Below are 21,903 nucleotides of genomic sequence, written 5' to 3'. Positions count from 1 at the left end.
CTCCTCTGGGATCTTATGAGGTTACTGCAGTGGTGCCATTGTTGCCGTTGACGTGCTCTTCATACCAGAGAAGGACTTGTTGTTCCAGTGGGAACACTGTTGTCTTTGTCAGTGTGGAGAAAGACGACTTCCACGAGGACACAAATTAACTTCCAGAGCACGCAGTTATGTTCTTGAGGTTTATTTAGCACAAGACACGACATAAGAACAACTTGACAAACAAATTAAAGGCATTTAACGATGCAGGTCATAGAGAGGTGCACAGAAACATAAAACATAATTTGCATGTAAATTTAAAGCCTGTTAAGCATTTCACAGCTGCCGTCTTTAATTATAGAGCTATGAAATGTATTTATGATTATCTGGCTGACACAGGAACTGCAAGTAAGACAAGTGCTGACAGTGTTCATGCAGAAGAGATTGTAAATATACAAAATCATGAGAACACTTAATGGGATTATTGAACAACACTGTTAGACAACTGCAAAACTAACAAGATGCTTTTGCTCACAGGCATATTGCACAAATTGCTTGTGAACACTGAAATGTATATATACTCAAAATGTAGTAGACCTTTCTTCAGTGTGGTACCACGTATTTTAACTTCCAAGAAGTAATTTGCCTGTTGCCTCAGATTTATACATTTAAAGATGTGTACCCACCAAACTTAATACACATTTGTGACATGAATTAAGCACAAGGAATATACACTGTAGAGCAAATAATCGATAGCTGTTAAATGTAACAGATTCTCTCAGTTGTTCAGCCTAAAACCCTGAAAAACACAACTGATATTGTTAACACATCTTCAAATGGAAATGCATCCGCCTGGAACAAGACTAAAAAGACAGTGACTTCATGTGATCATCTGAAATTCCACTAGAACAGTAAGGCTTTCACATTCAAGTCGGAAAAACAACTTAACAAGATAAAACTGATCAAGTGTTTATTCACCTGCATCTTAAGAAAGCATGCGCCAGCTGTGCAGTATATTACATACATGAAGTCTCCTCTGAGCATATAAAAAGGATATTTTATGAAACTAGACTATCTTATACTTAAATTGTTCTCTATATTATCCTCTACATCAACTATTTAGTTGTTAGAAATAATAAACCAGATGAAAGCAGTAGTAACAAGGAAATGTAACTTATATTTTTGTCAATGAATACAATCTGTAATTTAACAGCTCTAGTTATAATGTACAGACAGACTTTTCAGATGTTGGTCACTCAGGCTTCTGACTGATCTGTTCAGCAGCATCCTGATGATTTTTTCTGTTGGGGCTCTTTGTGCAACACCGTGGTCTCCTCTCTTGGTTCAACTTTTTGACTCAACATCCTGGCAACAACACAATCAGCACCAAGATTACAGAAGTTCATGCTTTCTAAAAAATCAGTGCAGGATAAAAGAAAAGTCAGAGGTGAGATGTCTTTACCTGGCCACAGTCTCCAAAGACTGAATCACATTTTCGCCCGTGGCAGCACTGCACTCCATGAATTCAAAGTTGTACTCCTGTGGAATTAACACTGCTGTCTTAAGTGCGTGTTTCATAATCAGCATTATATTCTGACACCAGCAGATGAGGTAACAGTGTAGAGGGTGTAATGTCACAGATACCTTAGCGAGAATTTCCCCCTCCTGAAATTTGATCTGCCGCTTTGCATGATCACTCTTATTCCCGAGAAGTAAAATGGTCACATCTTCTGCAGCCCCTTCCTGCAAAACAGTTTGAATATTGTTGGGACTGTCAGAACGAATATGGATGTAATTCAAATAATCATAATTATGGATGCTTTAATGTGTGCATCACTTAAATGTTGAAACTGGTGAATCTGGGGTTAATTTTCATCTATCTTATATACTGCTGGGCATCATTTATTTGTTAATTATATTTTAATAATCTGAGTCTGCAAAGTAACTAAAGATAAAAGATAAGAGATAAAAACATGAATGCAGTGGAGTAGAAGTACAATATTTGCCTACAAAATGTTGCAAAGTAATAAATGGGAATACTCAAGTAAATAACCTAAATATTCTACGTTATTAAATGCCCTACCCCTAACCTTTCCACCTCACTAGTAATATGTGCTGCTGTTTTAAGTACACACTCATTATAACAAAAACATTTATTTTACATATAAACACATTGTACAGTATATCTGGCCTTCAGCAGAAGCCTGTACTTTCACAAATCATTGTAAACAAAGCCAGTAGTTTGACGGGTGACATCATTAAACAGCCGCTGAAGCTTTCTGAACACCTCACCTGAATACAGTTCGCCCAGTAGCTGACTGCAGAGAAACTCTGAGAGGAAGTGATGTCATACATCAGGAGAAAGGCCTGGGCTTTATGGAAAATCTGCCTTGTGATGCTGTGAAACCTTTGAAGAGCAACAGAGATGTAATCAGAAATCTGACCTCTTTAAATCAGAAAAGGCCACAAACTTTATAAAATACAACAACAAGTGAATTGCTTTTCTCACAGGCATTGACAAGTGAACATCACAAATCTGTGTTGCAAAACGGTGAAAAAACACTTGGTCTGACCCTCAAAAGTAGAATGTCTGCTTCTAATTATACGGTGATTCTGGTTAGTTAAGTTTGCAAAACCTCCCCTGAGGCATTTCACAAGAAACACGCTCAATATTTCCTGGAAAGGCTGGTGATGTAAACAAACATGGTGATTGCGCAATTGCCTCAACAATGAATTCAAGAGCATTACAATATTTCAAATCCACAAAATTGTGTCAGACTCGTCTGTTTTTATGTCACCTCCTTTTATCTGTGTTTTGGGACTTGCTGTCTAAATTTGAATCCATATCTACTGAAAGCAAAAATGAAATGAATTGGATCTTAAACTGATGTTAAAATGAAATTACATGACAAATGATGACCTGGTTTGAACATCTCAGTGGTGACATTCATGTAGCTGAAAACCAACACTGCATTTCAAACAGCGCTATTCTAAATAGGTCAGCCAACATGCAACATGTGAAATGAACACATGGTCATGCTGTCCTGATTCCACAATACAGAAGAAATGCTTGGCTGTGCCAGCCAGATCCTGAACAGCTGACAACCTGGCCTGAAGGAAACAGAACAGCATCTCTTGTTTACAATGTCTTTGACCGGCTGCAATAGAAAGTTCATAGCGGATGTTTTTTGTGAAAGCTTCGTCATGTGTGCTTATCAGATGTCTTGGCAGGCCAAGCTGTATGACTGCTGGAGGATATTGTCTTCAGGAAGCCCTTGGGTCAGAGAGACAAGCTGCCCCAGCCACCAGATAGGTAAAGTGTACCCATACACAGAAGATTCATCCCCACTTCCAGGAATAAAAAGACACACAGTACATGTGGTGCAAACATTCAGGTCATCATAAACCTCAAAATAACACCCTGTACCTCTGAGGATGACTTCCTCACAATGACTGTACTGTTCCTACCCACAGCAGACATCAGGAGCTGCTGGACCAGACAGTGAGCCTTGTTACATGATAATACCAAAAAAGTGAACTGTGCATTGATGACATCTGGCCTACAGCAGCAACCCTAGCCATCACGAAGTGGTTCAGTGTGCTCATCATGAGGCACACAAAGCAAGCATGCCAGCGTCAAGATCAACCTTAAGGACACTATTACTGAGGGACCCCAAATCACCTAAATAGTTATCATTAATGTTGGTTGTAGTTTATGGATACAATTTTAAGCTAAGTTTATTTCCCACTGTAAAAAATGGGATAGAATACTTTGCATACTGTATGTTACTTTATCTTTTCTCCCGACCTTCTATTCATAAATAACAGTCGATCTTTTTAACACTTGCTAAGATGAAACGTGAAAGCTGACCTGGATTGTGAAATTTTTAGGGCCTCAGGCTTTGTGTATATCATAAAACACTGTCCAAAGTATCTCTGATATCTTTGATTTACCATTCTCATACATGCAATATACACATAGGAAATGGTAAATGCACTCTTCAGATGAAAAGCGCTCTAAAAGCTTGTTGCAAGACTTGGTGGACTTGGTTCAGTACTGCTGATGCTCTAAGTGGTTGACCCGCTCTACCTGTTGAGCCACAGTCTCCCTGAAAACCTACTTATGTCTCAATACCTGCCTGAAGAGGAAAACAGACTGCTAAAATGGTAAAATTGACTGTGATCACTAATATTTCCCCAACAGTTCATACATGTGATTATAACAGCAAAAAAAACACAAAACGATAAACTCACCTTTCTTGACCTGCTGTATCCCACAACTGCAGCACAACAGGTTTTCCATCCACCACCACAGTCCACATAAAGGAATCAATGCCTACAGAATGTATTCATGTTACATTATTCTGTATTTTCAGACGCATTTATGGGAATATAGTAGAATAAAGATCAGGATCTTACCAACAGAGGCAGGTAAGTCTAAAGAGAACTTCCCACTTTGAGCTCTCTTAATGAAGGAGGTTTTTCCCACACTGCTGTCTCCAACCATCAGCACGTTGTATCTGTTTGATCTGGAAGCTGCTCCTCTTGAACTGCCTGCTGAGATGAAAACAAAGACACCTCCTGGTCACACATTATATTTCTATTTCTTCATGCATTATCTGACTACAGTCAGCTACATTCCACTGAGAAGAATTGATTAATGTTCTGTTTACCAAGAGATAACCTCTGTTGACCCTCTTGACTAAGGCGGTTTTCAGCATAAGCATGTTGAGCTGTCGTCACGTGTGCAGGAGTCTTCTCACTGTGGAACAGACAACCGAGAACAGTTCAAACAAAGCGCTGTACAGTGGTATACTTACAGTTTGCAAGTTTCTTGTTCAGTTGTCAGTATTCCCCACCAAGTGTTTGAATTTCTTTGCTTAAAAGAATCTGCTTAACCCTATTAAAAACTACAAAAACTTCTGTCATTTGATGTGTGTGGTAAGGCAATTTTAAAGATTCACTTAAATTGTGGAAAAGGTAGACGAAAGATAATCTCATCTTTGTCAGTTTAAATTAACAAATCACATTAAATAAAATCAGATTTCTTCCTCCGACTTATATAAAAGAAAATATGACACAGTCGAGTCAAGGCTGCTTTCAATTTCAATTCAGTTCAGTGGGTTTAAGTGCCATTACCCTTTTCTGTGTTGCCAAAGCACAGAATGAATGAGGAAGGACATGAAGAGCTAAACAGTTTTAACAATAACATTAGCTAGTTAAAAAAAAGATACTGAAATAGATAAATTAGTCAAAAAACAAACTGTCATTGTGTCAAAATGACAGACATGGCAAAAAACAAAGAACATCCCTGAAACAAACCTGTTTCACCACATAGTGTGTTTGCTACATTTAACTTATGTGTGGTGTTAAGTGTACACCTCAGGCTTGTGTGAGTCAGAGGATTAGCCGCTTGGATGAGTCACATGGTTGAGTGGCAAACGTCGACAGTTTAATGAATACTGTACATGAGCTTGAGCTGACAGAGGAGGTGTTTGTGCAAAAATACAAAAGGGATTAAACGGCAGGCTGGCAAATATTATACTTTGTCTAAAACTATGTGGAGGGTAAGTTGAATGTCTGAGGGTTAGGGTTAGGTCACATAACTCTTGAGATAATCACTGTTTACTGATTCTGATTAACAGTTTCACATGAACCCAGACTATCTACAGTGATGTTTTAGTGGCTGAGGTTATAGTTCATTGCTGTATATAACCACTGTGATCCAGTTTGCCTATAATTAAATCAAATAAGCTGTAACAGAGCTATAATTTTACTGACAGTTGATCCATGTTGATATGAATAAGGATTGTGACTGATAACTGATGGTGAGGTTCTGGGCTGATACTGATGTTGAAAATAACAATTTGGCCTACAACCTCTGTTATTTTGGATGTTGTGTATTTGGTTTAGTAAAAAGTAAAAAACAAAATCATCATTATAAGAAAAATAACCAAAACTATTTTCAAGTAATTCAGTCTTTCATCGCATCGATCATGCACTTTCTCTGGAAACCATCTGACTTTTTTTGATTAATTGCTGGATATATTTTATCTTAAACATGTAACAACAAAAGAAAACAAATAGTAAAATAAGCACTTTAAAATAAAAACAGCTTAATAAAACACAGAAATGAAAACAGCAAACAAAGTCAGAAAAGGAATACTCAAAAAACAGTTTACATGTTCAGAAAAAGGGAAGGAAGAAGTATAAACCACACTTACCTCACAGGCTTCAAGTGTTCACCTGCCTTTGAGGTGCTGATGTTGGACGATGGTTTCTTTGCAGTTTCATCAACCTGCACAGCCAAAAAACATCTCCATCACGAGGCGACACTTGGGCAGATTCTACCTTGATTGCAGGGTTAATCTATAATCTACATACTTGATATACATCTTACATATTGTTTTCTCTCTGGTTTGCCAAATCAAGAAGGTCATCATCATTTGTTTCAAACTAAGCCCTTGAAAGTCAGTAGCTGCAGATCTAAACTTTGCATTCGACAGAAGTAATCCTCTGGCACACGGAAAATGTGGTGTACTATTTGAGGATATTATCAGACTTTCAGGAATGTGCATTGTTTGTAGTCCCATTGATATATGATGTAACTGCAACCACCACTAAAAACATGACATGTTAGGGCAAGGGCTATTATTAGATACATATGCATTACAAGCTGTGCAAGGCCTTTCTCTTAAGATTCAGCTTTGCATGTTACACTCTCGGGTAACTCCAAAAATGCACACCCCCATTGAGATCAAGGAGTCAGATGAATGTTTATGTTCTCCTTTTCCCCATGTGAAACGTATAGTGTGAGCCGCAGGTTCCTCATTTTAGTTGCTTGTGTCATTTTGTTCTCTTTTCAACAAACACTTGACCTGTGTGCAAGAGGTTTTATGAAAACAGGAAGTGCAGGACATCACAGACTTATCTTGCAAGAGAACACTGAGACTTAGACCAATACTAATCATCAGGCTAAGGGAATAAAATAGAAATAGAGCTACATTTGTTTAGAACCCTCCCTGAGAATTGGGAATCAGTTTGATTTGATTTTGATTCTCAGCTGAGAATCAGTTCAGGTACACTGGAGAAAATCATTGAAGATTTACAAAAGAAAGAATTTGATTGTGAAAAAGAAGAATAAAACATCTTTACTGCTTACCTCTGATATTCTGTCCAGGCCAAAAGACTCTTCTTCAGCTGTCTTGATGACACCTTCATCTATGATACTTGCGACATCTCCTCCATTTTGTGTATCTGTTACTGCGTCCCCTTCTGGAGTTTGGCTTACATTGCTCTGCTGTCCACGTGATTTCCGACTAGATCCCATTTTTCGTCTTCGTCCCCCAGCTGCTTCTGACATGACATCAGGTTTGGGAGAACTGGATGGCATCACAGGTAAATAACTTGGAGTTAGTTGATGCTCTGTTTCTACTAGTTGGCCATGAGAAACAGGATTTTCCTCAAATGTCTGTTCAGATGGAGGTCTGAAGTGAGACTCAACATTTTCACTGTCTTTGTCTTCTGTCTCAAGTTGTGGCTCTTCTTTTTCTTTGATGCTTTCTTCAACATTTGTGGCTGTTGCTTCACCATCCATATCCTGCTTTTCAAGCAAGTCTTCCCGTTTGCTTCGTGATCCAAGATTCCTGCGGGTTGAACCCATCTTTCTTCTCCTGTGGGGACTTGTGCTCCTCATCTCGAGATTTTTGTTGTGAGCTTCTTCATTCACCTCTCTCAGCTCTTGTACGCTAGCCTGGGTGTGTTTTTGCTCTTCTCCAACTTCTCCTCTGACTACAGATTTCACAATTTCCAAATTGGCCACAGCCACAGCTGATGCTTCTGCTGATTCCAAAGCTTGGTCTTGTATTACATTTACACCCTCTGGCCTTTCCATATCACTGTGAGTGTAAACAGAAGTAACATGCATCTCACTGACAGTAAAATCATCTAGTTGTGACGGCTCCACATTAACATCTACATTCCTCTCACTATCTCTTAAATCAGCTGCATGAGAAAACTTAATAGGATTAACAACTTCGTTTTTGGAGGCTAATTGCTCTGGATGTATGGCCTTTGAATAATCTATATCTGATATCATATAGCTCTGTATGCCCTGCATGTCAGCGTTATTGCTTTGTAGCTTTTGCCCCTTGTCAGGAACAGCGGCAGTCTCAGTTGCTTCCTGTTCTTCTTTATTTGCCGTGCTGAGTGATGGTTTTGTATTTTCATTCTTTGATACCTCTGCAGTTACACTCATTGGTAACACCTCCATGACTTCCATTTCGTCCAAGTTTCTCATGTCATCTCTGTCTTTTGTTTCATCTTTGTCATCCATGCCTTCCTCTGGTTTCCTACCAAGCTGAGTCCGGCGAGTAGAGCCCAACTTTCTCCTCTTCTGTTTGGATTTTCCTTGCAAATTTCCACTGTTATCTAATTGAGTTTTCTCTTGTATCCCTTGTTGGCTGTCAGATACACCCACCGCTGTAGAAATTCTACTTTCCTCAGGCACATCCATAGCTGGCTCTGCTCTGAAGTTTTCCTTGGGACTAGATGGAGCTGAAGTGTCTTCTTTGTTATGTCCGGCAGCAAATGGTTCAGCATGTGTGAACTCCTGTGAAGCGTTCATTTCTTGGTCTTTCTTTGTAGGATCTTTAAATCTTTCTCCAAAAACATGCACATCCATTGATGTCTCTGCTTCTGTGTTACAGTCTTTGATCGTGACATCTCCCACTGTTTCTGTTGCACCATTCGTCTGTTGCATATTCATAATTTCTTGCTCAAGAACATCCAAAGCGATTGGCCTTGTAGTGATATAGTCATCATGATATGAGATATTCTGTATGTCTGAATCATCCTCTGGTGATGGTATCAAGTCAGCTTTAACTGCGCCATGTCCTATAAATGGTGCTAAATTCTCAGGCTCTTTTGTGACATTCTTTTCCTCCTCATTGTAATCCTTGTTGAATGCGTCGTCTTTACTTGAGCTTGAAGCAACACTGGTTGTCACATTAGCACTGTTGTCCATAATCTTCTGTGACAAAACTGTGTCTTTCTCCAGCATTGTTCCGGTGCTGTCTTCGTCTGTTACAGTCGATCTAATTTTTCTAATTTTCGGAACAGATCTGAGGTCTAGGTCGGCTTGCTTTTGTACTTCTTCCTGCTTTGCTGTCTCCACTGCTAATGACATCTTTGTTGGGTCAAGGACACCATCACTCCTTCTACTTTCTACAACATCTTGGGATGATTCAGCAACAGATGTCTCAACCTGCTGTCGTCCCTTATTTCTACGGCTAGATCCCAGTTTTCTTCTGTTCCCAGTGGTCTTGAAGCCTGCGTGGGTTTGCTCCTCTCTTCTTAAAGAATTGTCCTGATGTTGGAAGTCCAATGGAGCATTCGTTTCTGATTGCAGGGTTTGTAAAGATTCACTCTCCTCTGTTGAGGAGAAACCAATTTGATGCATTTCTTGCACTTGCCTCACATTTACTAACTCTTCATGCACTTCATTTACAGCATCCTCTGACTGTGGAGATCCTCTGACTTGAGATAAGCTAACATGCTCTTTTTGTGACTCATTAACATATTTTGATGATAAAAATGCTGCTTGATCAACACTGCATTCAATGACAGTCTGTTCTCCTAGGCTGTGTTGTTCTGTGTCTTTCTCCAGCGTGACAGAAGATTCTGCTTCCTCCCTTAAATGTGACTCCCTCAACAAATCATTTTCCGTATTTTCATTCTGCCCTAACAATTCTGTGTCCTTGTCTTTGTGTTTGATTTTTCTCTTTGTTACAGAATACAAATTGGGACGTTCTTCTTCTGGCATCTTCATGGACCTTGTGTGGTCGACTAATAGTTCTTCTACTGTTGCACTTGAATGTAAACTTGAAGCAGTGAGCTCAAAGATGCCAACAGCTGCATTTTCTTTGACCTGATCATTAACATCTTCAGTTTGGGCAGTTCGAGCAGCATGTGTGTCAATTCCTTCCTGGATGGTTTCCACTGATTTTTCCTGCATTGCTGTCTCTGTTGTGAATGACATTTTTGTTGTTTGAATGGATTCATTATCCTCGGTATGTCCAACAACTTCCTCTGTAGGTCTGTGGTATGATTCTGCAGCAGAGTCCTTGGCCTGTTGTCTTCCTTTAATTCTACGGCTGGACCCCAGTTTTCTTCTGTTACCAATGGGTTTGAAGTTTGTGTCACTTTGCTGAGGTTGGGAGTCAGAGGGAGGATATATTTCTGATGGCAGGGTTTTGGAAGATCTGTCTTCCTCATCTTCAGAGGAGTGGCCTTCCTTCTCTTGAAGAACTGATTGTTCAGTACTGGGTTTTACATCATCTTCTAATCTGTCTTCAATCTCATAAACCTGAGAAAGGGCAGTGTCTAGTCTTTCTATGTCATCAATGTGTATTTGCTTTGTATCATAGACATCATTATCCTCATTTGTCTGTTCTGAAGCCTCTAAGTTGTCTTCTTTAGCAGGATGGACGCCCTGTTTGTCATCAGGATTTGAATCTTCCTGTTTGGTGGCAGAATCATCAGTATTTTCCACAATCAACACAGATTGGATTGTGTCACTGACTTCAGCTTGATCTGTCAGGTTATCAGAAATGATTTCAGACTTTTCTGTGGCATCAAGTGTCACACTTTCAGAGGAACGATCGGTTTCATGCATCTGTGTCAAATTGAGCTCCTGTTCATGCACTTTGTTTCTAGAATCCTCTGAATGTTGAGCAGCTCTGACTTCTTGAGTATGAACAGTGTCCAATTTGTCCATTTCCTCCAGCCTGTCTCCCACTGATTCACCAGAGACCTTAAAGTCAGACTCTCTTTCATTATCATCTTCTTGAAGATTTTCACTTTTAGGAGTTAAACTTTCCAGATCAGTCTCTTGATAGTTTGATGTGTTCAGGTTCTGGACCTCAGAAGAGTAATCCTGCATGATGTCTGCATACAGTGAGCCATCATGTCTGGTAGGCATGTCAATATCATTCTCACTCCCTTGACTGAATTCTTCTTGACTCATTCTCTCTATTGCCACTTGCATTTGTGTTGTTTCGAGGGCTTCCTCACCTCTAATACTTTCTACAACTTCATCTTTTTCTTCATGGTATGATTCAGCAACAGAGTCCTTGGCATGCTGTCGTCCCTTATGTCTACGACTAGAGCCCAGTTTTCTCCTGCTCCCAAGAGGGTGTGAGTCTGTGTTGTTTTGCAGAGGTTGGGAGTGGAAAGGAGCATGTATTTCTGATTGCACGGTTTGTGAAGAAGAGTCACTCTCCTCCATTTCAGAGATGAGTCCTTCCTTCTGATGATCTGTTTGTTCAGCACTGGGCATTATATCATCCTCTACTTGGCCTTCAACTTCATACACCTGACCTAATACACCGTGTACTTGTTGTATGCCACTGATCTGTGGTATCTTGGTATCCACACGAGTCTGTTCTAAAGCCTTAAAGTCTTCTTGTTTTGTAGGATGTTCATCCTGTTTGTCATCAGGATCTGAATCTTCTTGCTTAGTAGCAGAATCATCAGTACTTTCCAACATCGACTCAGATTGGTTTGTGTTGCTGACTTCAGCTTTGTCTATCAGGTTGCCAGAAATTATTTCTGACTTTTCTGTGGCATCATGTGTCACATTATCAGAATAGTGAGCAATTTCATGCATTTCTGTTGGTTTAACCTCATGTTTGTGCACAGCATCATCTGAATGCTGAGCAACTTTGACTTCATGTAAGTTGAAATGCTCAATTGTTTCCCCACGTGTAGACAACTCCTCTTTTGGTGATGAAACTATTGCTTGTTCAACAGTGTATTGAGATTCTGTACACTCTCTTGAGCTGTTATATTCTGTGGCTATCTTTGCTGTGATAAAATACTCCATATCTTCTGATCTTAAATGAGACTCCCTCTCCAAAAAGTTGTCCTGCAAATTTCCATCCTGCCTTAATTTGGTGTACTCGGCTTCATCCTTGCTTTCTTTTTCTGTTACAGAGTACACATCGGGAAGTTCTTCTGGCATCTTCGTGGAATTTGACTGGTCGATTAGCTGCTGACCTGCTGTTGAAAACAGTACATTTGAGGCCGTAAGCTGGGAGATGCCAATATGTGCATTTTGTCTGAGCTCTCCAGTTTGAGTAGTGTCACATTTGTCAATTCCTTCCTGGATGGTTTCCACTGATTTTTCCTGCATTGCTGTCTCTGTTGTGAATGACATTTTTGTTGTTTGAATGGATTCATTATCCTCGGTATGTCCAACAACTTCCTCTGTAGGTCTGTGGTATGATTCTGCAGCAGAGTCCTTGGCCTGTTGTCTTCCTTTAATTCTACGGCTGGACCCCAGTTTTCTTCTGTTACCAATGGGTTTGAAGTTTGTGTCACTTTGCTGAGGTTGGGAGTCAGAGGGAGGATATATTTCTGATGGCAGGGTTTTGGAAGATCTGTCTTCCTCATCTTCAGAGGAGTGGCCTTCCTTCTCTTGAAGAACTGATTGTTCAGTACTGAGTTTTACATCATCTTCTAATCTGCCTTCAATCTCATAAACCTGAGCAAGGGCAGTGTATACTCTTTCTATGTCATCAATGTGTATTTGCTTTGTATCATAGACATCATTATCCTCATTTGTCTGTTCTGAAGCCTCTAAGTTGTCTTCTTTAGCAGGATGGACGCCCTGTTTGTCATCAGGATTTGAATCTTCCTGTTTGGTGGCAGAATCATCAGTACTTTCCACAATCAACTCAGATTGGTTTGTGTCACTGTCTTCAGCTTGGTCTGTCAGGTTGTCAGAAAGTGTCACACTTTCAGAGGAGCGATCGGTTTCATGCATCTGTGTCAAATTGAGCTCCTGTTCATGCACTTTGTTTCCAGAATCCTCTGAATGTTGAGCAGCTCTGACTTCTTGACTCTGAACAGTGTCCAATTTGTCCATTTCCTCCAGCCTGTCTCCCACTGATTCACCAGAGACCTTAAAGTCAGACTCTCTTTCATCATCATCTTCTTGAAGATTTTCACTTTTAGGAGTTAAACTTTCCAGATCAGTCTCTTGATAGTTTGATGTATTCATGTTGTGGACATCAGAAGAGTAATCCGGCATGATGTCTGCATACAAAGACCTGTCATGTGTGGTAGGCATGTCAATATCATTATCACTCCCTTGACTGAATCCACCTTGACTCATTCTCTCTATTGCTGCCAGCATTTGTGTTGTTTCGAGGGCTTCCTCACCTCTGATACTTTCTACAACTTCATCCTTTTCTTCATGGTATGATTCAGCAACAGAGTCCTTGGCATGCTGTCGTCCCTTATGTCTACGACTAGAGCCCAGTTTTCTCCTGCTCCCAAGGGGGTGTGAGTCTGTGTTGTTTTGTTGAGGTTGGGAGTGGAAAGGAGCATGTATTTCTGATTGCACGGTTTGTGAAGAAGAGTCACTCTCCTCCATTTCCGAGATGAGTCCTTCCTTCTCCTGATGATCTGTTTGTTCAGCACTGGGCATTATATCATCCTCTACTTGGCCTTCAACTTCATACACCTGACCTAATACACCGTGTACTTGTTGTATGCCACTGATCTGTGGTATCTTGGTATCCACACGAGTCTGTTCTAAAGCCTTAAAGTCTTCTTGTTTTGTAGGATGTTCATCCTGTTTGTCATCAGGATCTGAATCTTCCTGCTTAGTAGCAGAATCATCAGTACTTTCCAACATCGACTCAGATTGGTTTGTGTTGCTGACTTCAGCTTTGTCTATCAGGTTGCCAGAAATTATTTCTGACTTTTCTGTGGCATCATGTGTCACATTATCAGAATAGTGAGCAATTTCATGCATTTCTGTTGGTTTAACCTCATGTTTGTGCACAGCATCGTCTGAATGCTGAGCAACTTTGACTTCATGTAAGTTGAAATGCTCAATTGTTTCCCCACGTGTAGACAACTCCTCTTTTGGTGATGAAACTATTGCTTGTTCAACAGTGTATTGAGATTCTGTACGCTCTCTTGAGCTGTTATATTCTGTGGCTATCTTTGCTGTGATAAAATACTCCATATCTTCTGATCTTAAATGAGACTCCCTCTCCAAAAAGTTGTCCTGCAAATTTCCATCCTGCCTTAATTTGGTGTACTCAGCTTCATCCTTGCTTTCTTTTTCTGTTACAGAGTACACATTGGGAAGTTCTTCTGGCATCTTCGTGGAATTTGACTGGTCGATTAGCTGCTGACCTGCTGTTGAAAACAGTACATTTGAGGCCGTAAGCTGGGAGATGCCAATATGTGCATTTTGTCTGAGCTCTCCAGTTTGAGTAGTGTCACATTTGTCAATTCCTTCCTGGATGGTTTCCACTGATTTTTCCTGCATTGCTGTCTCTGTTGTGAATGACATTTTTGTTGTTTGAATGGATTCATTATCCTCGGTATGTCCAACAACTTCCTCTGTAGGTCTGTGGTATGATTCTGCAGCAGAGTCCTTGGCCTGTTGTCTTCCTTTAATTCTATGGCTGGACACCAGTTTTCTTCTGTTAGCAATGGGTTTGAAGTTCGTGTCACTTTGCTGAGGTTGGGAGTCAGAGGAAGGATATATTTCTGATGGCAGGGTTTGGGAAGATCTGTCTTCCTCATCTTCAGAGGAGTGGCCTTCCTTCTCTTGAAGAACTGATTGTTCAGTACTGGGTTTTACATCATCTTCTAATCTGCCTTCAATCTCATAAACCTGAGCAAGGGCAGTGTCTAGTCTTTCTATGTCATCAATGTGTATTTGCTTTGTATCATAGACATTATTATCCTCATTTGTCTGTTTTGAAGCCTCTAAGATGTCTTCTTTAGCAGGATGGACGCCCTGTTTGTCATCAGGAATTGAATCTTCCTGTTTAGTGGCAGAATCATCAGTACTTTCCACAATCAACTCAGATTGGTTTGTGTCACTGTCTTCAGCTTGGTCTGTAAGGTTGTCAGAAAGTGTCACACTTTCAGAGGAGCGATCGGTTTCATGCATCTGTGTCAAATTGAGCTCCTGTTCATGCACTTTGTTTCCAGAATCCTCTGAATGTTGAGCAGCTCTGACTTCTTGAGTATGAACAGTGTCCAATTTGTCCATTTCTACCAGCCTGTCTCCCACTGATTCACCAGAGACCTTAAAGTCAGACTCTCTTTCATTATCATCTTCTTGAAGATTTTCACTTTTAGGAGTTAAACTTTCCAGATCAGTCTCTTGATAGTTTGATGTGTTCAGGTTCTGGACCTCAGAAGAGTAATCCTGCATGATGTCTGCATACAGTGAGCCATCATGTCTGGTAGGCATGTCAATATCATTCTCACTCCCTTGACTGAATTCTTCTTGACTCATTCTCTCTATTGCTGCCAGCATTTGTGTTGTTTCGAGGGCTTCCTCACCTCTGATACTTTCTACAACTTCATCCTTTTCTTCATGGTATGATTCAGCAACAGAGTCCTTGGCATGCTGTCGTCCCTTATGTCTACGACTAGAGCCCAGTTTTCTCCTGCTCCCAAGGGGGTGTGAGTCTGTGTTGTTTTGTTGAGGTTGGGAGTGGAAAGGAGCATGTATTTCTGATTGCACGGTTTGTGAAGAAGAGTCACTCTCCTCCATTTCCGAGATGAGTCCTTCCTTCTGATGATCTGTTTGTTCAGCACTGGGCATTATATCATCCTCTACTTGGCCTTCAACTTCATACACCTGACCTAATACACCGTGTACTTGTTGTATGCCACTGATCTGTGGTATCTTGGTATCCACACGAGTCTGTTCTAAAGCCTTAAAGTCTTCTTGTTTTGTAGGATGTTCATCCTGTTTGTCATCAGGATCTGAATCTTCCTGCTTAGTAGCAGAATCATCAGTACTTTCCAACATCGACTCAGATTGGTTTGTGTTGCTGACTTCAGCTTTGTCTATCAGGTTGCCAGAAATTATTTCTGACTTTTCTGTGGCATCATGTGTCACATTATCAGAATAGTGAGCAATTTCATGCATTTCTGTTGGTTTAACCTCATGTTTGTGCACAGCATCGTCTGAATGCTGAGCAACTTTGACTTCATGTAAGTTGAAATGCTCAATTGTTTCCCCACGTGTAGACAACTCCTCTTTTGGTGATGAAACTATTGCTTGTTCAACAGTGTATTGAGATTCTGTACGCTCTCTTGAGCTGTTATATTCTGTGGCTATCTTTGCTGTGATAAAATACTCCATATCTTCTGATCTTAAATGAGACTCCCTCTCCAAAAAGTTGTCCTGCAAATTTCCATCCTGCCTTAATTTGGTGTACTCAGCTTCATCCTTGCTTTCTTTTTCTGTTACAGAGTACACATTGGGAAGTTCTTCTGGCATCTTCGTGGAATTTGACTGGTCGATTAGCTGCTGACCTGCTGTTGAAAACAGTACATTTGAGGCCGTAAGCTGGGAGATGCCAATATGTGCATTTTGTCTGAGCTCTCCAGTTTGAGTAGTGTCACATTTGTCAATTCCTTCCTGGATGGTTTCCACTGATTTTTCCTGCATTGCTGTCTCTGTTGTGAATGACATTTTTGTTGTTTGAATGGATTCATTATCCTCGGTATGTCCAACAACTTCCTCTGTAGGTCTGTGGTATGATTCTGCAGCAGAGTCCTTGGCCTGTTGTCTTCCTTTAATTCTATGGCTGGACACCAGTTTTCTTCTGTTAGCAATGGGTTTGAAGTTCGTGTCACTTTGCTGAGGTTGGGAGTCAGAGGAAGGATATATTTCTGATGGCAGGGTTTGGGAAGATCTGTCTTCCTCATCTTCAGAGGAGTGGCCTTCCTTCTCTTGAAGAACTGATTGTTCAGTACTGAGTTTTACATCATTTTCTAATCTGCCTTCAATCTCATAAACCTGAGAAAGGGCAGTGTCTAGTCTTTCTATGTCATCAATGTGTATTTGCTTTGTATCATACACATTATTATCCTCATTTGTCTGTTTTGAAGCCTCTAAGATGTCTTCTTTAGCAGGATGGACGCCCTGTTTGTCATCAGGAATTGAATCTTCCTGTTTAGTGGCAGAATCATCAGTACTTTCCACAATCAACTCAGATTGGTTTGTGTCACTGTCTTCAGCTTGGTCTGTAAGGTTGTCAGAAAGTGTCACACTTTCAGAGGAGCGATCGGTTTCATGCATCTGTGTCAAATTGAGCTCCTGTTCATGCACTTTGTTTCCAGAATCCTCTGAATGTTGAGCAGCTCTGACTTCTTGAGTATGAACAGTGTCCAATTTGTCCATTTCTACCAGCCTGTCTCCCACTGATTCACCAGAGACCTTAAAGTCAGACTCTCTTTCATTATCATCTTCTTGAAGATTTTCACTTTTAGGAGTTAAACTTTCCAGATCAGTCTCTTGATAGTTTGATGTGTTCAGGTTCTGGACCTCAGAAGAGTAATCCTGCATGATGTCTGCATACAGTGAGCCATCATGTCTGGTAGGCATGTCAATATCATTCTCACTCCCTTGACTGAATTCTTCTTGACTCATTCTCTCTATTGCCACTTGCATTTGTGTTGTTTCGAGGGCTTCCTCACCTCTAATACTTTCTACAACTTCATCTTTTTCTTCATGGTATGATTCAGCAACAGAGTCCTTGGCATGCTGTCGTCCCTTATGTCTACGACTAGAGCCCAGTTTTCTCCTGCTCCCAAGAGGGTGTGAGTCTGTGTTGTTTTGTTGAGGTTGGGAGTGGAAAGGAGCATGTATTTCTGATTGCACGGTTTGTGAAGAAGAGTCACTCTCCTCCATTTCAGAGATGAGTCCTTCCTTCTCCTGATGATCTGTTTGTTCAGCACTGGGCATTATATCATCCTCTACTTGGCCTTCAACTTCATACACCTGACCTAATACACCGTGTACTTGTTGTATGCCACTGATCTGTGGTATCTTGGTATCCACACGAGTCTGTTCTAAAGCCTTAAAGTCTTCTTGTTTTGTAGGATGTTCATCCTGTTTGTCATCAGGATCTGAATCTTCCTGCTTAGTAGCAGAATCATCAGTACTTTCCAACATCGACTCAGATTGGTTTGTGTTGCTGACTTCAGCTTTGTCTATCAGGTTGCCAGAAATTATTTCTGACTTTTCTGTGGCATCATGTGTCACATTATCAGAATAGTGATCAATTTCATGCATTTCTGTTGGTTTAACCTCATGTTTGTGCACAGCATTGTCTGAATGCTGAGCAACTTTGACTTCATGTAAGTTGAAATGCTCAATTGTTTCCCCACGTGTAGACAACTCCTCTTTTGGTGATGAAACTATTGCTTGTTCAACAGTGTATTGAGATTCTGTACGCTCTCTTGAGCTGTTATATTCTGTGGCTATCTTTGCTGTGATAAAATACTCCATATCTTCTGATCTTAAATGAGACTCCCTCTCCAAAAAGTTGTCCTGCAAATTTCCATCCTGCCTTAATTTGGTGTACTCAGCTTCACCCTTGCTTTCCTTTTCTGTTACAGAGTACACATTGGGAAGTTCTTCTGGCATCTTCGTGGAATTTGACTGGTCGATTAGCTGCTGACCTGCTGTTGAAAACAGTACATTTGAGGCCGTAAGCTGGGAGATGCCAATATATGCATTTTGTCTGAGCTCTCCAGTTTGAGTAGTGTCACATTTGTCAATTCCTTCCTGGATGGTTTCCACTGATTTTTCCTGCATTGCTGTCTCTGTTGTGAATGACATTTTTGTTGTTTGAATGGATTCATTATCCTCGGTATGTCCAACAACTTCCTCTGTAGGTCTGTGGTATGATTCTGCAGCAGAGTCTTTGGCCTGTTGTCTTCCTTTAATTCTACGGCTGGACCCCAGTTTTCTTCTGTTAGCAATGGGTTTGAAGTTTGTGTCACTTTGCTGAGGTTGGGAGTCAGACGGAGGATATATTTCTGATGGCAGGGTTTGGGAAGATCTGTCTTCCTCATCTTCAGAGGAGTGGCCTTCCTTCTCTTGAAGAACTGATTGTTCAGTACTGGGTTTTACATCATTTTCTAATCTGCCTTCAATCTCATAAACCTGAGCAAGGGCAGTGTCTAGTCTTTCTATGTCATCAATGTGTATTTGCTTTGTATCATAGACATTATTATCCTCATTTGTCTGTTTTGAAGCCTCTAAGATGTCTTCTTTAGCAGGATGGACGCCCTGTTTGTCATCAGGAATTGAATCTTCCTGTTTAGTGGCAGAATCATCAGTACTTTCCACAATCAACTCAGATTGGTTTGTGTCACTGTCTTCAGCTTGGTCTGTAAGGTTGTCAGAAAGTGTCACACTTTCAGAGGAGCGATCGGTTTCATGCATCTGTGTCAAATTGAGCTCCTGTTCATGCACTTTGTTTCCAGAATCCTCTGAATGTTGAGGAGGTCTGACTTCTTGACTCTGAACAGTGTCCAATTTGTCCATTTCCTCCAGCCTGTCTCCCACTGATTCACCAGAGACCTTAAAGTCAGACTCTCTTTCATTATCATCTTCTTGAAGATTTTCACTTTTAGGGGTTAAACTTTCCAGATCAGTCTCTTGATAGTTTGATGTATTCATGTTGTGGACCTCAGAAGAGTAATCCGGCATGATGTCTGCATACAAAGACCTGTCATGTGTGGTAGGCATGTCAATATCATCATCACTCCCTTGACTGAATCCACCTTGACTCATTCTCTCTATTGCTGCCAGCATTTGTGTTGTTTCGAGGGCTTCCTCACCTCTGATACTTTCTACAACTTCATCTTTTTCTTCATGGTATGATTCAGCAACAGAGTCCTTGGCATGCTGTCGTCCCTTATGTCTTCGACTAGAGCCCAGTTTTCTCCTGCTCCCAAGAGGGTGTGAGTCTGTGTTGTTTTGCAGAGGTTGGGAGTGGAAAGGAGCATGTATTTCTGATTGCACGGTTTGTGAAGAAGAGTCACTCTCCTCCATTTCAGAGATGAGTCCTTCCTTCTCCTGATGATCTGTTTGTTCAGCACTGGGCATTATATCATCCTCTACTTGGCCTTCAACTTCATACACCTGACCTAATACACCGTGTACTTGTTGTATGCCACTGATCTGTGGTATCTTGGTATCCATATGTGTCTGTTCTAAAGCCTTTAAGTCATCTTGGTTTGTAGGATGTTCATCCTGTTTGTCATCTGAATCTTCCTGCTTTGCAGCAGAATCATCAGCACTTTCCACCATCGACTCAGATTGGTGTGTGTCACTGACATCAGCTTTGTCTGTCAGATAGACAGCAATAACTTCAGAATTTTCTCCTTGTGTCACTCTATCAGGAGAGTGATTGATTTCACGCATTTCGGTTGGATTGGCCTCCTGTTTATGCACCTTGTTGACAGCATCCTCTGAATGCTGGGAAACTTTAACTTCAGATACGTTGAGATCTTCATTTTTTTCCTCGTCAATCTGCAACTTTTCCTTTGATGAGGAAAATGCTGCTTGCCCAACACTGTATTCAAGTCCGATATTTTCTCTGGGGCTGCTTTTATCTGTGGTTACCTCCGCTGTGATAGAGAACTCTACATCCTGTAATTCTAAATGTGACTCACTCACCACATAGTTGCCCTGTAAATTTCCATCTTGCTTTAACAAGTCTTTGCCCTCATCTCCTTCTTTGTCTTCTTTTACTGTTACACTTGCAGTAGTTAACTCAGAGATGCCAAATGTTTCTGCATTTTCTAAGAGTTCCTCACTCTGAAGAGTGTCAGTTTTGTCAGTTCCTCCATACTTCGCTTCCACTAATTTAAAAGAATCAGACGCTACTTTATCGTCGGTGGAAATTTCATCTTTGTCTGCTAGCAAATTTTCGCTTTTGGGAAGAAAACTTTCCAGGTCCATATTGGGAGAGATTGTGGTAGTAGAGTTACAAATCTCAGAAGAATAATCAGGTGTATTGGCCAAGACAGAGCTGTCATGTGTCGCAGGCTCAGTCCATTTACTTAATTCTTCCTGCCTCTGAGGTTGTATTGTCTTTTCGGTTTCATTACCCTTTGTCTGTTCCTCATCTTCCTCTCTAGATCTTAGGTATAATTCAGATTCCTTCACATGCTGTTCCCCTTTATTTCTTCGACTAGACCCCAGTTTTCTCCTGTTTACTGGGAGTTCTGGCGAAGGTGGTTTTTGGGTCTCAGATTGTGAATTGTTAGAATTATCAAATACATTTAATGAGTCACTGTTTCCTCCTGATATGAAGGGTTGTGCTAAGGAGGTACTGTCTGTAATGTGGAACTCTTCAGCTTCAGAGGTTTTATTTTGGTTTGCTACCCGACGACGTGAACCAATTCTTTTTTTCTTTCCACTCTGAGCCGACATGACTTCTAATCTTCTCTCCTAGAGCATGAGACATTCAGTCATGCAATGAGTCAGCAAATCAAGTTAACATGTAGCACATATCAGCATCAGAGATCAACTGATCTCAAGAAAATATATACAATAGTTACTATGTACTAATAATTTCAGTCTCCATAGACTTATGGGAAACAATACGTAAACACAAACAATCTAGACGTACACCGATTTCAGATACTTATGGTCTAATACTATTGTATACTGCTTGGTAACTCTCAAGTGAGAACTCAGTCATTTCCTTTTAAAATGATTAACTGCTCTACATATGGTCATCAGAAAACAAAAAGGATTTGAGAAACAATTGCAACCAAAAATGATTTCAGGGCTTTTACATAATTGTTAAAATGCCACATGTACTCACCACCCCAATCTGGCACTTTTGTCGCCTCACAACATGAGTTGCTTTGTAATGTCATCTGCATTTGCTGAAGCGTAGTTACATTTCACACGAAGGGGCTGTTCCTTTACTGCAACTGTGACTGATAGTTTCCTGTGTGGGTTATACTTGCAGCCTTTATCAGGCAACAGCAACAACATCCACTACTTCCTGAACCGTATCAAGCTTACTTTTCCCATATTTCCTTACATATGATTGTTGAATATGGTGA

At 40.6% G+C, this 21,903-nt stretch overlaps 1 protein-coding gene across 2 annotated transcripts; it reads right to left on the bottom strand.

Moving 5' to 3' along the window:
* Positions 1-165: 165 nt before the first annotated feature.
* On the bottom strand, positions 166-21,878 carry rab44 (RAB44, member RAS oncogene family). Of its 2 annotated transcripts, none has more exons than XM_037102015.1 (10): positions 21,657-21,878; positions 7,139-21,277; positions 6,201-6,274; positions 4,650-4,738; positions 4,396-4,533; positions 4,231-4,312; positions 2,269-2,383; positions 1,621-1,719; positions 1,439-1,515; positions 166-1,341 (listed from the first exon to the last, which is right to left on the bottom strand). In XM_037102015.1, the coding sequence occupies exons 2-10, from the start codon at positions 21,257-21,259 to the stop codon at positions 1,254-1,256; spliced, it is 14,883 nt and encodes a 4,960-aa protein (XP_036957910.1). In that variant the 5' UTR covers positions 21,260-21,277; positions 21,657-21,878; the 3' UTR covers positions 166-1,253. The 2 variants fall into 2 exon arrangements, with proteins under 2 accessions (XP_036957910.1, XP_036957911.1); XM_037102016.1 differs by having other exon boundaries at positions 4,396-4,530.
* Between the last annotated feature and the right edge of the window lie 25 nt (positions 21,879-21,903).

The sequence above is a fragment of the Acanthopagrus latus genome, chromosome 6, assembly GCF_904848185.1.
Source record: "Acanthopagrus latus isolate v.2019 chromosome 6, fAcaLat1.1, whole genome shotgun sequence".
NCBI classification, from domain to species: domain Eukaryota; kingdom Metazoa; phylum Chordata; class Actinopteri; order Spariformes; family Sparidae; genus Acanthopagrus; species Acanthopagrus latus.
This window is presented reverse-complemented; position numbering and strand designations above follow the sequence as displayed.

Bases quoted from the DNA above. Each gene is read 5' to 3' on its own strand.
- rab44 (XM_037102015.1), bottom strand. From the start codon at position 21,259: ATGTCGGCTCAGAGTGGAAAGAAAAAAAGAATTGGTTCACGTCGTCGG. The intron at 4,739-6,200 runs GTAAGTGTGGTT...TCTGTTCCACAG, and splicing joins GAACACTTGAAGCCTGTGAG to TGAGAAGACTCCTGCACACG. The intron at 1,516-1,620 runs GTATCTGTGACA...TTAATTCCACAG, and splicing joins AGGGGGAAATTCTCGCTAAG to GAGTACAACTTTGAATTCAT.